Source organism: Pygoscelis adeliae, unplaced genomic scaffold (genome assembly GCF_000699105.1).
Source record: "Pygoscelis adeliae isolate BGI_AS28 unplaced genomic scaffold, ASM69910v1 Scaffold277, whole genome shotgun sequence".
NCBI classification, from domain to species: Eukaryota; Metazoa; Chordata; class Aves; order Sphenisciformes; family Spheniscidae; genus Pygoscelis; species Pygoscelis adeliae.
This window is the reverse complement of record NW_008825218.1, coordinates 1,266,879-1,284,323: the sequence shown is the minus strand read 5'-3', so window position 1 is coordinate 1,284,323 and position 17,445 is coordinate 1,266,879. Positions and strand designations below refer to the sequence as shown.

The 17,445-nt window shown below is 38.5% G+C and overlaps 2 protein-coding genes across 2 annotated transcripts in view; one reads left to right on the top strand and one right to left on the bottom strand.

The window, feature by feature from the left end:
* IPPK (inositol 1,3,4,5,6-pentakisphosphate 2-kinase) overlaps positions 1-977 on the top strand; it is a 51,272-nt gene extending 50,295 nt beyond the window's left edge. The window contains exon 13 of the mRNA XM_009329274.1: positions 77-977. Coding sequence (XP_009327549.1) covers positions 77-302 — 226 coding nt within the window. The 3' untranslated portion in view covers positions 303-977. The remainder of the gene's footprint in view (positions 1-76) is intronic.
* Positions 975-17,445, bottom strand: part of CENPP (centromere protein P) — a 158,321-nt gene continuing 141,850 nt past the window's right edge. The window contains exons 7-9 of the mRNA XM_009329269.1: positions 6,499-6,578; positions 3,923-4,014; positions 975-3,615 (exon numbers count right to left, since the gene is read on the bottom strand). Of these exons, the coding sequence (XP_009327544.1) occupies positions 3,494-3,615; positions 3,923-4,014; positions 6,499-6,578 (294 nt within the window). The 3' untranslated portion in view covers positions 975-3,493. The remainder of the gene's footprint in view (positions 3,616-3,922; positions 4,015-6,498; positions 6,579-17,445) is intronic.

The following is a 17,445-nucleotide window of genomic DNA, read 5'->3' as shown; positions in this document are numbered from 1 at the left end:
AAGGGGACTCGGGATACACAAATGAAAAATGTTAGCTTCAGCAACTCAGATATGCGATACGGCTTTTGTTTTCCAGCTCTGAGCAAAGACCTGTGGTACTAACGTCCAAATCCAGATTCACCTTTTCTGTTTCTGTCCTGGACCTCGATCTAAAACCGTATGAAAGCATTCCTCATCAGTACAAACTTGATGGCAAAATAGTAAACTATTATTTGAAGAATGTACAGGCCAAAGATGACCCAGTTATGTCCAGTCTCTTCAAGGAGAATGAAGACTGCACATTAGTTCTCCATACAGTGTAACCGTTTCCTTAAGGTTATTTTTATTCGAACACATTAGAAAGTGAAAGATTAATGGAATACAATTATGGTGATTTTTTCTCTATTGTGTTCAGTGCATTTTTCAGCTGTGAATGTTTTGCTTTCAGAAATGATTTCTAATTGGTATGCCTTTTCAAAGACATGGAATAGCACTAAACCATGCATTTGCTATATAACCTTAATGAATGTATTTAATATGACAGAACAGATAACGTGCCATACCTTGGAACTAGAGGACAGAGCAAATTAATACTAAAAGTCTACTTCCTTAGAATTGAAAGAGCACAGAAGTAAAGGTTTCCTGAAGTATTGCACTAACATAGAAAGCCTAATTACTAACAAGAGAATTGCCTTGGAGCTTGTGCTTTGAGTCTCACTCATACCTACTGGGAAGAGGGAATGCTCTGACAAAACCTAATACAGAACTTTAGCATTACATCCACTGAAAAATCCAACTGAAGTGGCTACTCAAGTGTTACTGATCCGTGGAACTACCGTGTCACTGCGGAACACTTTTAAGTACTAATGCATGACATTAAGAGCACCAGACTGCCTCCAGAAGTTTTGTGCTCACCTTGTATCTACCTAAAGCTTCTGAAACTAAGTGAAAAGGGTTAAAGGTAAGCATCCTTGAATTTTATGTGATAGCTGGGCTTAACTTGTTCTATACATTATATGCTGCTATTGAAGGTGAAACCACAGCTCGCTCTTACCTAATTTAAATTGAGCTATAAGAATAATATGGTCTGAGTTTTACAGATTACTTCAGGTCTTTCAGATCGTGTCAAACGTTGGCATTATTCCACTGTGATATCCCACATACTGCATAGCACGACCAGCTGCTTTCAGGCTCGTTCTTTTTAAGTGACACAGAAAAAAGGTGACAGTATCCAATTTTCTGAAGCTGCGGGGGGTCACTTGCTCATGATGAGTACTGGAGCTAAGCTCGTATCACTACTTCAGCAATTTAATGATGGCTTTACTTTGTAAACGTTGACACGTGCAGCTGGAATCTTGTGAGATGGTGCAGTAAAAGCCATCCTCGAGGAAGATGCTGAGCTGGAGACTGAGGATGTATTCACAACTGAGGGTAGAATGATAAAATCTACAGACGCTTTTCCCATACACTTGGGGATTACACACCCTGCAACGTGCAGAGAGATGCTATTCAAGCTACAGTGAACTGCTGTTACCTGGATACAGCGTGTGCTTACTGGTAATGTTTTTCAAAATAGTGTAGGTTAACATTTAAAAAAATATATTGGGATCTCAAGGTAATGCTTGAATTGTTCCATTTTACCTGAAATTCAAAAAGCAAAACCAGAAAACCCTGTCTATATTGGCATAACTCAAGGAAGAAATACGAAATACAGAGTAACACCACTCACACAGCAATGGAGCTTTGCCAGGGGCAGTGACCCACGTTCGCAATCTCTTGTATTCCACTTCCAGGCGACAGCGTGCCTTTCTGGGACAGGGGCGTGGGCTGCTCTCGCTGAAATGTAATACTACAACAGTGCAATAAGCTGGTAGTTGACAGTGGTAATAACCCTTTCTTTCCAAAGAAAACCTGGGGGGAGAGAGATCTATTTCTAAATCCAGATATCCTCCAACTGTTAGACAGGAGGAGGAAGGAAGGACTATCCACAGCTGGAAAGGTTTCAGGTTCTTTTGCTGTAATTTTACACACACTTCATATGCAGAGAAGCATATGTGATCAAACAGTTCCATTTTCATGCAAGAAGGAGCTAAGGATGAAATAAACTAAAGGTTACACAAAACCAGCTAGACCAGTAACGTGTCAGTGGATAAAGTAGCAAAGAATTTTGCCTGTCTACTGGACTCCAAACTTGAAATTAGTCTGCCTTATATCTAACAAGGTATTTTATTACAGAGTTGCTGTTCATTGAAAACAGAAACAAAAAATCTCTGGCATTGCTCACCTGTAGATTCTGACAGAAACCAAGCCGGTCTGTCAGTTTTTCCTGACCTGCCAGAACAGCAGGAGACTATTTCAGCGATCACATAGTGGATTGTTAAAATTACGGTATTATAAACATACCGTTGCTTTAGTTCTTGATTTCTCTATCTGTTTCACCATTGCTATAAAATACTTTGTCATAATTTATAAACGGAGCAGGCAGTTGTACTGCTTGCAGGGTTTATAGCAGCTGTGGACTTGAAGTCTCTCAGTATTACTTGAGAGTCCACAGTTCATATTTCTGGCCCCTTGATTCCAGGAACAACTGTTGCTCCCTGCCTAAGGAGGACGTGGCTTGCAGTTGCATGGGTTTGGTTGTGACAGCTAGTGCAGGGCAGGAGCTCTCTTGAAAAATGCCGAGAGTTCACAACCGAGCTAATGGTCTATCTGATGGAAGCGAAGGAAGATTACAAGACATCTGTCTAACCTGTTTTGTTTCTTCAGGGATGAATGTATGAAACGTGATGCTTTCGTAATGTGTTACCCTACTCCAATTTCCCCCTAGAAGTAGGAAATCAAAACGAAGTGCTGCGGTGAGCAGTAGTTAACTCCTCCATCTCTCTTTACGGAAGTGTAATGGTCCTTTCTTCTTCAGTTGTAGAAGAACGCTGTCTCTACTCAACATTTACATTAGGGAGAAAAGTTACTTCATACAGTTACCCCCCCCCTTTTTTTTTTAAGCATAATATGTCTTTGAAATCTTCAAATTGTCTACTTCCACCCTAATTTAATGAGAAAGCTATTTAACTCTTTGTTCTAGGAGTCTCTCACTGTTCTCTTATCATTTTAAAATCACTGTACTTTTACAGAGCTGTGAAATGAAATGGATTTTTATGGACTTGATTTTGACAGTGCATGATCTTTTAACACTTTCCAGGTATCTAGAAAATGTTAAGAAGATAAACCACTCTGGTACATTAAAGATTCAGAAAGATAAATTTATAATGAAATCACTCTGTACATGTAACTATTTTATTTGGCATTTTTGTATTTAAATGGCTGTATTTATTTTCATGTCATGACAATTTATATATAACGTGCCATAATTGTACAGATAGCATGTTTTATGAGTATGGTTTCTAAATGGAAGATAACTTAATGTTTATATTCAATAAAATTATAGACTGTGTAACACAATACCTTAATTAAAACTACTTTTGAAATTGCTGCCTGTTGTAAGTAGTGATGGTGTTCATTTTTCCAAGCCAACCACTTTGATCAGATTCTCGATAGCGGTCTCAATCCCAAACAGAAGCAGCATGCTTCGGAAGGAGGCAGGTGCATTTTCAATAGTTGCCATCTTCTGCTCCAAGACTGCAAGAAAAAGGTAACAACATTATTCTTTTCAGACCGCTGCGCTATTACTGAAAGTAGCTGTCAGCAATTGCGGTTTTGGATAACACGGGTTACCTGCTGTCCAGAAGAGAAAGACCCATTTGTTTTGTAAGCCCTTTTAAATGATACAGGAGGTGAAGCTTAGCCGCTTGCTAAATTGGGGTTCGTTTGCCTGGTTGGGCTCTGCAAGATGGATTTCCATTTTATCTAAAGAGCTGTTGGCCAAAAAAGGGGACAGGTGTTCTGCCTGAAAGCTCAGAAATGGTCTCGAAGTGAAGGACATTACCTTGCTCCGGTACTTTAGTCAGAAGGTCCAGAACAGGTGTAGTTCTCCCTTCTTCATCTAGATGTATCTTCCAAACGATCATTAATTCCAACCTGTATCGTGTGCACAGAAAAGTTAGTGAAGTGTTAACTAGGCAACTGTCTGTAAGGTTTTTTCAAAGCAGTAAGAACAGCATTCAGGAGGGTCACACTCAGTATGCTCTTAAACAAAATTCACCTCAGGTCATGTAATTTGCCCATCTCTGTATTTGAGAATTAGAAGTACTTCTGTTTTGAACCAAGGAAAACTGGTAATCTACTGCCAAGCAAAGGTTAGCATTTCATTCCCAGGTGCATTCAAGTTTTGAACCTCAAGATTTTTTCCCCCTGGTTCTTGTCTTTGTCTCTCACGAACGGTAAGTTTCTGTGAAACAGTGGTAAAAAGTAAGATACAAAAGAAAATGAGAGCGCACGCTTCCACCCCCGCCCCTTACACAGTATCTGTGCCCTGTGGTCAGGTATTGTGCTTAGATACAGCATGAAAACAGAGGAAAATTGTTTCAGAAGAAGTGTTTGCATAAATAGCGACGTTCTGCGTTTGGAATAAGGTCCACCCCGATACCGTTCATGGCCTTTTTTAGAATAACGCATAGGGATAAATATATGCAAGGCCTAGACTCCTGCATTTGTTTGCTTTTAATTTAAAGAAAAAAAAAAAATCTCAACCATCGTTACTCCTTCAAGAGTCTTCCTGGTGTTTTTTGCAAGGCTAATTACTATTCCTAGCTTTCGCAGCGGGACAAGGATGACCACACCACACTAAGTGGACAATTAGGCAGTTGGCTTCTGCAGGGGGAGAGTTTTTCTTGTCAAGCACACAGAGATTACTCTAGAACAATATTCCTAGTAGTTTTGCTGCTTTATAACATCCCATCTGCTTTACTGCACTTTTCCCTGCTTTCAGGAGTATTCCTTATTGAAAGTAAGGCTTTCCTAATCCAAAGCTGATAGGCACAATAACAAGTCATTGCGAGGAGGAAGCTCCCTTTCTCAGTGTCGGTAGAACGACGACTGTAAAAGTTTCCTTTAAATAGGATTTGCCAGCCTTTTGCCACTTCATTGTTACAAATCCTTTGAGAATTTGTGCACAGCTTGTTCTGGGATTTTGCAAACAAGTTAATATGCAAGTGTATTTTCTACCAACCCACTGAAATGATTCTTTAATTCTTGTATTTCATGATTGTGGGTGAGAGGAAATGTGTAATGGAACTTGCCAACATGAAGGGAAGCTGTAAAATAAAGCAGCTTATTTTCTAACTGCGATGGTCTAACAACAATTCATTTCAGCAACCCAGAATTAAAGCATTTAGTTTTAAGTGGCCGATTTGGCGCTGCGGTGCCGACACAGCACTATCTATTATGGTTTATTTGCTAGTTCCACAAACAAATATGATGGAGGGAGCGATGCTTTATTTCCAGTTGTTTCTATATAAATTAATTCACGTTATAGCAAAGATGTAATAGGAGAAGGGACTGGTCTGATCCCTTCACAAAGTAGTTGCTTTTCTTGGCCCTTACAGAATTCCTGACAGTGATAATTACATTGTCTTACAGGCAACTTCAAGGATTTTCTTTACTCCATTTAAAAACCCAAACCTGCCAGCACGTGTCTAGCAGGGATCCCGAACAACTCCAGCACGTGTGGTAGAGGAATAATGACAAATGGCAGCAAAAGGATCCCCTCCATCTAACCCATTTCCTTCTAAAACAATGGAAATACATGGCTACCGTTGCTGTCAGTAACATGGTAACCGCAATTTCCTTTCCGTTCTTTAATGGAAGGAAGACCAAAGAACTGTGCTTTGCTTCAGTGAATTGTGATTGTTGCACCTCCTGCCACAGAAGAAAGTATGAGCTGTAACTGACAGGCTGCCACACGGGCCTTCACCTGCGAGAAGGGGTACGCGCCTTCGTTCAGGCCCAGGGGTGGAAAATAACTGCCTTATCTCATAGCGGACAGTTGCCCGTGGCCCACCCTGTCACAGTAAGAGGGGTGTTGGCCTCGGCATCTGTTCTGCCCATTGCTCCGGTCATGTAATGCAGAAAGAAAACCAAGATGGAACAAATCTAGTCGAACGTGACATGTTTTCTGATGCCTCTGAGGGAGGATGCATCCCACGTTTCTACACTTTGAATTTAGCCTCTTCATTGTAGCATGAGCTTCCAAAACAGAGATAGTAATAGATTTTTTTTTTTTTTCTTAAAATGCAAATTAAAAGCCTGCTGGAGCCCTTCATTTTTTTCCACCTAGCTTTTTAAAAGAGTGGGTATCCACAGTAGCAACACGGTTGCTTGACTTACCTCACAGGGCCACATGCAGGCGGTCTGTACATGTATTTTGGGTTTTTTTTGGTTTTTCACCTCGTGTTTTCAATGTGTGGTTATAGCCCTAAAACGTAACGCACAATCTCTGTGTTTAGAGGCGTTCTGAAGCAAAGAGTGACTTAATGTTCAAGCAGACCGATTACGTATAGATTGTCAATCTGCATTTCACAATCCTTTACCTGCATAAATCGAGAAATGTATTTATTGGCTTACCCAGAAAGTTTGGGGTTCCTTAGAATTAGATAATCTCCCAGCAGTCCTTCCGGAAGGGTCACAACATCAGGGTATTTGCCCTGTGAATAAACAGGTTCAAAAGGGTATAAATTAGGTCACAAAAATCAGAGTAGACAAGGTGGTTTCTAGGTAGTGCTTTCCAGTTGCAGTGGATTTTAATATGCTGCCACTTTTAGCTTGCATTTTTAATAGTTAAGAGTAAGGATACTAATTGTTTAAAATTCTGACGTGCTTTTTAAGTTTTGATGGTTTGGGGTTTTTTAGTATCATTCATGTGACATCAAGAGCTACTTAAATTAGGTCACCTCAGAGAACAAAACAGTATCATGCACCTGTACAAACAGGCCTTAGAAGTCCTTGTGCAAGACGCAGGAAGCCTTGAAAGAATATCTTTTAACTGAGTTCTGCCAATTTGATTTAATAACACACATTATAATACATCACAGTTTCACCAAAAAAACCCCTTACTAGTACACTCCGTTTTGCTACTCCTTTTGAGAAAGTGGATCACCAAGTTCCATGCAGTGCTCTGAAAGCATAAAGTAATAAAGGCAGTGGGATACCAAAATAACCGCTATTACCAAGAGCTAATGGGACAATGGAGAATGACAAAACATATACAACTACTGCCTACTATTAAACTTCCACATTACTGGGAATCAGAGCTATTTTCACTTACTACAGTGTGCAAAGATTGATCATCGTTCCATTACTTTGTTAGTACATCTAATAATTTACAGTCTTCAGTGTGTATATCCTGAATTACCTAAGACTCCTAACTTTTGCTGTAACTATTTTAAAAACACGTAAAAGAAAAGCAGAATAGTAGCTATGTATGGATCCTTTCGAAGTTATGCAGTATGCGCGACGACAGGTTACTCGGAGTACGAGGAGATCCATATGGACTGAAATACTGAGAAAGAACACAATTACTGCGTCCTGCAGGGACATGCTGTTGCAAAAGAAAGAATCTAGATGCAGCCTGTTACCGTGAAGACTTCAACACTGTTACTTGCTTGTACTGCCTTATGTACTGGATACAAACCTGCGTTCCAAAAATTGCAGTTTATGAAGCGTGAAAAGACTGTCAGCCTAAATCATTCTACAGAGCTCACAGGGCAAGCGGTATGTCTTATGGAAAAGGAGCAGGAGAGCTCGTCTTTGAAAGGCACTGGAGAAAATGAGTTAGGTTTTACAGGATTACGCCTCATCTGGCAGACTGAAATTGCTACCAGATGTGACCTTGCTCTGGTTTAGGAATTTATGACAAACTGAAGGGGGTTTGTGCAGAATGCCAAATGACATAAAACACATGGAATTTGCCAGTTTTAATTTCTACAAAGTATCTAGTACTGTATTTACCACGGGGATAAAGACCACAATCTATCCTGGGAACAAAGACACATAAGGGGCAACAAAGTGCACAGTAGTTACAGCATGAAAACGTGGCCTGACCTAAGGACACTCGCCTAGCAGAACAGGGGTCTTTTTTCAGCTTTACTCCCTGTGGATTTATGCTCCTCTGACGACAAAATAAAACACGTTTTTCAGGCTTTCCTTCTCAATAACCCATGTCTTTGATATTCATTACGTGCCTTCATTTGTCTGGTACCATAGGTCTCAGAGAATCTAGCCATCTCTTTAGCTCCAGGTTGCCAATACTAGAAATTTAGGATTAGCTTGTACCTGGTGAACTCAAGAGCCGAGTTCCTCGTTCAGAAGAGATCCCAAGTATAGCATAGCTAAACACCGAGTTGTGTTTTATCTTCATCCGCCCATACTGAGGCCTTTGGGAATCACAAGAGAAAATAGATCAGAGGCACTAGAGAAGAGTTCCAATTTTCAAGCCGCTGTAAAATGCACCCATGACTTGTTTGGGAGTTCCTGCGTAGCTGCCATAATCAATGCATTTACCCCCAGCTAGTGGGAGGTATTTTATGTTGTACAGAAACCAGAGGTGTCTCAAGGAAATCTCAAAGTGTTTAAGTTTCTGTTGCCTAAAAGCTTCCTCCTACCTGGGAGAGACTGCGTTGGTGAGCTCTGCACGCAGGAAGCGGTTATTCTGTGCCTTCAATAAATGCTGTGAGAATCTGATCTTGTGTGAAATTCACAGGATTTGGGATAAAATCCAGCTTCTTAGCAACAAAGATCATATCTTAGCAGTCCACAAAACACACAAAAAGCCAAAACACAAATACCTACATCTCTCTTCAGGCGTATTACACGCTAAAACTGAAATAATAACAGTGGCATGAAGCAGTACCTCGCCCAGACCCACGTAAGGAGATGTCTGCCCGTCTCGCCTAAGGGTGACTCCTTAGAATGACAGCGCAGCAGAAGCAGGAAGCAAAACTACCGCACCCAGGATTATGCGAGTAATGTCAAACGCTGACACTTTAGGGAATAAAACCCAGGACATGCAGTCACACAATCTACCTTCCACATATAAAACGCGATGTCTGTATCCCACAGGTAAAACGTGGGGATGTGGCACATAAATGAAAAACCAGGCACACGGTATGCACAAGCTGCAGTAGTCCTGACGGAACCACAATCCCAAATACACTTTCTGGGTATCGGATTATCACCTCACATTCTCTGCTGTGCAACTGTCAATTTTCTAAGTTTTCCCCAGGGAAGAGAAAGGCCGAATAACCACCAGGGTAACAGAATGACCCCATCCACTGAAAGGTCCCTTGGGAAAGTCAGTAACTCCTATGGGATCTCGTAAAGTGGCCACTGGGCAACTGAAAGATATCACGTCAAGTGGCGCGATACCAGATGGGAAAGATCAGCTACAACTGCATTAAGCAAAAACTGACTTTAATCAAGAAATATCTTTCCTCAGATGACTTTTAAATGTCAGGTTATGATCAAAACCAAAAGTCCATGCTATTATTATTACTTCTGGACGGAAATTGTTTTTCCAGCTCCTTCAGAAGTCCAAGCAGGGAATCTCTTGGGAACTTTTATCTAAAGCAGAAATAGTCTCAAATCACAAAGGGACGACCATCATGATGGAATACACAGTCTTCCCTTTCTCCCATGACAGATTTTACGCATACACACACAGAGAGCCATCTGAGTGAATACACTTGGAGTTATCTATTTTTAAACAAAATAGATTACTCTTCAGCTGTTTAAAATTGCATTGCAATTTTCTGCATACTAAAACTCTTCTAAGGAAAATGTTTTAAGTTATTCAGCTTAGGAGCCATGACTAAGAATGCAAAGCAAAATTGGCAAGGCAGAAGCTACACTAAAAGCAGACAAATTTGCTTCTAACCCACTCAGGAAGAAAATATGCTACTCTGCTCTTGGAACAATAGTTAACACTTACTTGCAATTTTGAACTTGGCATTCTGTAAGAAGGACTGTACATGAAGAGTGCTAAGCAAGTCATGCTACTATGAGTCCCTCTATAGGTGTAAGCTACTTCTAAATTTACCAAAGGTGCTCCATTTAGGCTCTGATTTAGGGTGATTTATATGTATGTTTTGCCTAACTAAGGCCACAGTATCATCCACATGGTGGTAACATCAAGGCCTTAAATAACAACGACGACGATGACGACGTAACTTCAGTAATTCAAAAGCAAATTATCTGCAAAAATGATGAAAATTCTAGACACCGTAGAATACCAGTAACAACACAATTAAATTCCAGAAGCATTAAACAATCAAATCCACTGCCACCAGTCTGCTACCCACTGCAAAAATTTAGGTCAATCCCTTAAGAAGGCATCAAGTGGGAAGCCATCCCAGCGTACTGCCCCACGCACTCCTGATGAGAGTCTGAATTTGAAGTAGCTGTGTTCTCCAACAGCCTCATTCTCTGGTTTTAGCAGCAATCTGATTTTTAAATTACAGTAGTCTAACTCAGATAACAGCAAAAGGAGTAATTTTACTATTACCATGATCAAGTCCTACAGATACTTAAAACCAGCAATCACCAGGCTACAAAATGAAATTAAGTGCAGCAATTACATTTTTTGAAATTAGTTTGTATTTCTACTTTTACTAAGCCTTCTGCTAGCCCAGATAACTACAATTCCATTTATGAGATCTGGTCTTACAATTTATCTGTCCTTATGCACATTGCTAAAATATTCGGTGCTAACCTCACCAAGAACTCTTATCCTCAAGTCACAAACTATGTTAATCTGTCATAAACTGAACGTCGCGTATACACTTTTCAATCAATTATCTTTCTAGAAATGTAATTTAAATTGCTTTGATGAGTTTCATTTTTAGATATTGGACAATACATTTGTTAATGCATTTCAATTAACTAAAATATTTTATTCTGTAAGACAGCTGTCACCAACATGAAAATATAACAAGGATTTATACTTTCCTGTATTTTTAAAGCATGGTGGCAAGCCCTAAGTCAATGAAAAACTTCTCCAAGAAATTTAACTTTTCTGGTACCAACATGCACCTCAGACTTCAACAAATAAGACAAAACAGTCTAGCAATACAATGTAACCGAGAAATGAGTAATACCGTATCTAAAAAGAAATGCATCCTCTTTTTTCTTCTTTCATTCCCCTCCACTGCTTGACCAGGCAAGAGCAGCACTGTAGAAATTGATGTACGCTCAAAATCTGAATACAAGGATGAAAGAAAAACCTGCAATGTAGGCAGATGAAGATGTATAAGATAGCCATGGTTTTGAGAAGGTTTTGTTTCAAATTTGCATTTTTTTGAGACTTCTTTTGAACTGAAAATCAACAGGAAAAGTCTGGAACCTTTAGAATGTGCAAAGGAGAAGAGGAACCCATTGCCTGCAGATGCCACAAGTTTGTCACATGCTTAAGTTGATGCTCTTTATGTTGAAGTTTTTGCTGCACAATGGCAGTGTTGGAATATTTTTAACAGAATACTGTAAACACTAGCACTGTCATTAAATATTGCGCTCAAAGCCTGAAAGGCCCGAAATTTGACTATGGAAAGCGCCGTATCGCAACATTCAGTAAAAGACTTCCAGTCTGATGATCTGGGATTACTGAGTCAGAAAGACAAACGGTTCACAAGGGGAAAATTCCTACAGAAAGACTCTTTGTTTTTACTGTGCTACATGTTAGATGAGATTTCGCCTCAAGTTTCATTTCAAGGAGCTTTTAAAAAGTATGTAAAGACAGACAGACGGTAATTACAATTTAAATGTATGAGCATAATCAGCAAATCTATACTATGTCTCCTTAGGGATTTGTTTAGTATCCACCAAACAGAAAGCATTAGACAAACAGGAGGGATACAAATGCTTAGTTTTTTTACAAAGAAACCCAGCATTATGGCTGCCACACTTATTGAAATGACTCCAGTGTTACAAAGACAATGTCAACTATGGGCAAACCGAGCACCCTCCGTTGCTTTAAATCTGGCCAAATAAACAAACACCAGTCCATTAAATAACTACATAAATAACATCAACAGAAATAATTAAATTATTGTTAAATTGACTAGCTTTGTCTGCCAAGATCTATTCTTGTATATGTAAAACTGATGCAAATGTAAAGTGACTGAATTTCCTCTTATTTTTCAGAAGCGTCAGTCGCACAGGTAAAATATAGACTCATAAAATATCGAAAAAACAATGACTATAGAACGCTATATAATTTACTTTAAGAGAACTACTTAGAATTTACTGTCATGTGATACACCCCAGAATCCAACTGAGCATGTTTATCTTACAGGCTGACATGTTTAAATTTTTGTTTCTCCAGCAGCTTAATACTGGAAACAAAGGACTTTTGAAGCTACTGCAGTATTTGTAAAGCTTAAACAGTTACACCGTGAAGGAAAAAACACTTTACCTCACGCCACACATTTTCTGATTGAAAAAGAAAGTATTCTTTATATGCCATCTGATATTCTCTTCGGTATCTTTCCGTGGAAACAAATTCTGTATTACGTAAAAACTGTATCTGGTATGTAGAGTGTTGATTACATTACACTCAACATTTACACATGGACTTTTGCTTTAAAGTATGTAATGAGCCTACGGGACAAGAATTAGAAGATGAAGTGAATCCTCAATCCACTGTTTTTCCCTTGTACAGCCATTTACTGTGTGTATGTAAGTGTATGATTCACAGTTTTAAACTATTTTTGTAAGGTTTGTTTTTAAAATGAATTCCACTACAGCAATAGAGGAACATTTAGAAAGCAATTTATCCAGAGTTACACCATTATTGTCTACTGATATTTGGAGCAATGCTGTGGCTATTCCCTAACTCGGAGCAATGCAGAACTGGGATCTCACTAAAAACCAGTATTTTTTTTATTTTAGTTTCTAGAGCAAGAAAGTTTATCAGCATCCCAGTTATGGTAGTATCTCATAATAGCATACTTTGGGAATCAGTGTCCCACTCCTTGCTTGATCTGTCTCTGTCCGTCATATGAGTTTGTGATAGATCTTCATAGAATCATAGAATCGTTTAGGTTGGAAAAGACCTTTAAGATCATCAAGTCCAACCATAAACCTAATACTGCCAAGTCCACCACTAAACCATGTCCCTAAGTGCCACAAAATTGTGCAATTAGAGTAAGAAATACAATACATAATTGCTGAGGTAGCATCCTACAAATAATTTGAATACCTAGGTCCAAGAAAAAAAAAATCTTTGATTCTAACTCCCTTCTATACTAAAACATATGGAACATTAGAAACAACATAACACAAAATATTTCTGCACTTCTCAAATGATAGCTAGCACTGCACAAAACCCACTTGATCAACTCCACCTTCTGCACTCTAGTATAATTTAACAGTAATTCCACAAGATGCAAATCTCCATCTACTGCCTCTTCTCACACAGAGATCTATTCATACTTAAAATGTTAAAGATGTTTGAAAAATTAATAATGCTGTACAAATTCTATTCACTTTTATACTTGGCTTTAAAGAAGAAGTATGGCTGAGTCCCATATCTGTTGGATTAACAACACCGATGTTTTGGGGAGGGCTGTGTGTGTTTAAATAATGTTTTCCTATTGGCCATTTTGTCATAATGAGATTCAGGCTTGAGTAACAGACATCGAAACATGAGGAAACCTAGCATCAACACAGCCCTACTTGACCAGGTTTATTTTTTTTCAGGACTAAACCTAAATATCCATGCTAGGAAATGGGTATTGCTGAAGCTTCAGCACCAAAGGAAGTTCTGTGTCCAAAACGACGTGTTCCAATGGCAAGACGCTCAAGTGGGGTGTACTATTAGCTTCTGCATTGCCACTTCACGTGGTTTTGTGAAGACAAAAACAGTTTGCTCTGTGCCTGAAAGATGACAGTGTTGAAACCTAAGGTCAATTATTTAAATTAGAGTAAAATATGGCAATCTTTACAGGAAACAGACAGTATGTTTAGCTAAATCTCAAAGCGTAAAAATACAAACATTATTAGCACATCAGAGGTCAACTGGCATCAGATCATTATATGCTTAGGAAGATGGCAGCATGCTTTTATTTTTGGATAAGCATAAATATCACTTTGAAGCAACTGGGATATGTAATAAATTATAGCTATGAAAGTAATTTGTATCTACTACTGTAGGAGAAAAACTTTGACAAAACCTGTTTTTAAACAATAAAATATGAATTACAGAATTATAAAAGAGAAACATTTTATAAATGTGTTCTTGCATGCTATATTTTTTTTAATGTCTACACTGAAAACCGCCTAAAATGCTTTGCAAGGGCTAGAATCATATCTTCAAGTATTCAAAGAATGGCACATTGAAAGTTCAAAGCATAAAGGATCTCAAAAGTCACCATGAAGTTTCTCATTTTGTGCAATTAAAGGAACCGAAACCAAGAAAAGACAATGCACTTTCCCCCTTCGACTAAATTACACAGCATAAAAACACTGTATTTGCAAAATGGATTTATGAAACTTCACCACTCAATTATGTCTCAGAATAAACACATCTTCCATTTTCCCATCTAAGTACACATTTTACTCAAGTAAAACAGTCCTGCTGGTAATCTGTGTTATGCAAATTACACAAAACTACAAGGGTCTTCAGTACCAAAGAAGTTTACAAAAAGAAGCGCACAATGAAAAAGTAGTTTTGTCTACATGGCAGTCATATTACACCTTAACACACTGCTCAGTTCCCTTCTTTTAAAGCTAAAGCCACAAGCGATCCTACCAACATGCACGTTTCCATTTTGTAGAGGACAGTAGAGGAAAGGAGAATTTTGGGGGCAGACTTGAGGAATAACAGTATGAATGTCACTCTGAACAGGGGAAATCTTTGCAGAAAACGTTTACCAAAATTTCCTTACAAGCTCAGGATATGCCTGCTTTCCTCCAGTAGTATACGTACAGCTGGCTACTTGAATGAAAATTGCTCTGCATCCACCTAGTTTCAGACCTGTGGTTTTTTAGCAGTTATAGATCACTTCGCTAAGATTCAATCTTACAACTACTTCTTAAAGTTAAGTCAATGCACTAGTACCTGAAACCGACTGGGAGGAAGTCTTACTCATCGCCAGCCCAAAACCCACGTAGCATTAGCAAATTGCCAATGAAGTTTCTTTGCTTTGTTCCTTTTTTTTTTTTCATCCTTCAGTTGATTATAGCTTCTCTTTTTTGGCCCCTGCTCTGTTTACATTGCCATTTATTTTCCTTCTTTCACATTTCCATAACGTTATTTTTCATGCTTGAATCAACCATGATTTCAGTTTGTCACTATTCATTATGTCACTGTTAATTTACCAGACTATTTGTATTTTCATAATTGGATCTAGGCTGTATGTCTACAGAAGAGCTAAACCAGCATTGCCTAGGCCTGAGTACACATACTATTGTGTCTCTTACAAAGCATTTCCTTTCAATATCACTTTGTCATATGGTAACCATATGTTTACCTGCAACTTAATTACAGCGGACTGGGAATAAATTAAATACATACTAGAGGTTTATTTTTAAAATGTGAGGAAAAATAGAATTAAATGAAAATGAAACCTCGGAAAGAAGAGGAAGGGGTATATAATAAACACTTAGCGAACACAGAAGTTGCAGATGTGTTTCATTTACTTTTTTTTCTTGCTGGTGAAGAGACAAGTCTTCTCTCCATTATTTCTCATTAAAATTGTCGAGGCAAAAGATTTCCGCTAGTTTACAAAAAATTATACTCCTGACCAATGATGTGTGCACATTTACAAACCAATGTTTCTAAAAGCAAAAGCACCAAGGTACTTTATTCCGTGTTTGTTTCTATAGTAAATAGGCATATTGGAAATTAGAATACACTTCTCCAGAACAGCTGAAAAGACTTGCAGGCTCCCTCGTTCCGCCTTCAGAGACTTTGCATTTCCCCACCGGACACCCTGCACTACCCCTAGGTTCCAAAATGATCTTCACCTATTAATGCCGCTCTCTTGGACAGACACAGGCAAACCTGAAGATTACAGTGGGCCACGGGCAAGAGGCTAGAAAAGGAGTCCAGAAACCAAGAATGCTTCTGCTGCTACCAGAACAACTTCAGTGCAATCCTGTCAGATGTGTCATCTGGAACCAACGGCCTGGATGTTGCCTGGCTCACAAAAGCCTGTCCTCCTCCTGGAAACAAGTCTACCGGCCCTGTTGATCAGTGTAAGAATATATACACAGATGAAGCCTGCCATCTGCTACTCAGGGAGAACACATAGCCTATCGTTTATTCCTATACCAGATATTATTGACTAGCTACTTAAACTGAAGAATCATATCCTCTGAATTAGCTCCGGCTTTCTCTTTGCCTTTTTAAGTTTAAACAACCCCATTTTTCTAGATTAAAATTTTAGGGCTTACTGGTTATTTTATTTAACTTTTAAAACACGCTGTCTTAATACTAAGATGGCTGTAGAGCCATCCTCTGCACAGTTATCTGCACAGTTCCAAGTCCAGGACTTAGTAATTAATTTGGTTTTTGTGGGAGAGCATTAACACTGCACCTGGGCATTTCTTTCAGTGGAAACCCACAGTAAACCAGTAGAGCTCGGTAGTTCTGTTCTTCCTCCACAAGTTTACTGACATACTAGTTTTCATTACATTGTATTTTGAAACCCTCACTGCTGTGGAAATCGGCGGATATGTCTAATTCAGTAAAAGAGATACTAAGCAGTCAAGGACAGTACAGAGACAAAAAAATTATGAAAGAAAAAGAGATGCCATATTACAGAACAGCATGAAGAATCAACAATTTGGGAAGAAATAATTGTGAGCCAATTTTTCAATAATCTGAAGGAAGTAGACTGGAAGAAAAGCATTTTTAGGAGAGAAATTAAGCTAAGTTTGTGTTTTCTTCCATTACAACAGAAGCAAGATACTTTATAGATCTTTAAATATTTTTCTGTATAGAAGATGATGAAAGATTCTCTCCAAGCCTTTTTGATGGCTTAGTAAAAGGGTCCAGAATTGCATAAAGCAACTTGGATTTGAAATACCACAGAAAAGTTGATTATCAAGTGTGACTCAACTTGCTTTTGTACAGTTTACATTATCAAGCTTGTCCAGACAGCAGATTTTAAACATAATATAAATAAAAGCATCTGAATTTAGTTAATGACTTGGCTCTGAAGCTGTGTTAGTTTTTTTCCAAGTACTGATTCATTTAAAAAAAAAAATCATAGGACACAACGAAGAACATCTAGTTAATCTAAATAAGCTCAATGTTAGGCATTTACTTTTTTTAAAGCATGATTAAAAAAAGTTTTTAGACAAGTTATTCAGCTTATGTTGATCATTTACTGTGGTTATTTCATCATGACTGTGGATCAGATAGAAGATAAAAGTGCAGAGTTAAGGACAAGAGTCAGTCAACTACTGTTAATCAATAAAACTCCATTAATTTCTACAATTAGAAGAACAGCTGCCCATTGGTACAGTAACTGGAGTTCTCTGAGATATGTTATCCCTACAAAGATAATGTACCTG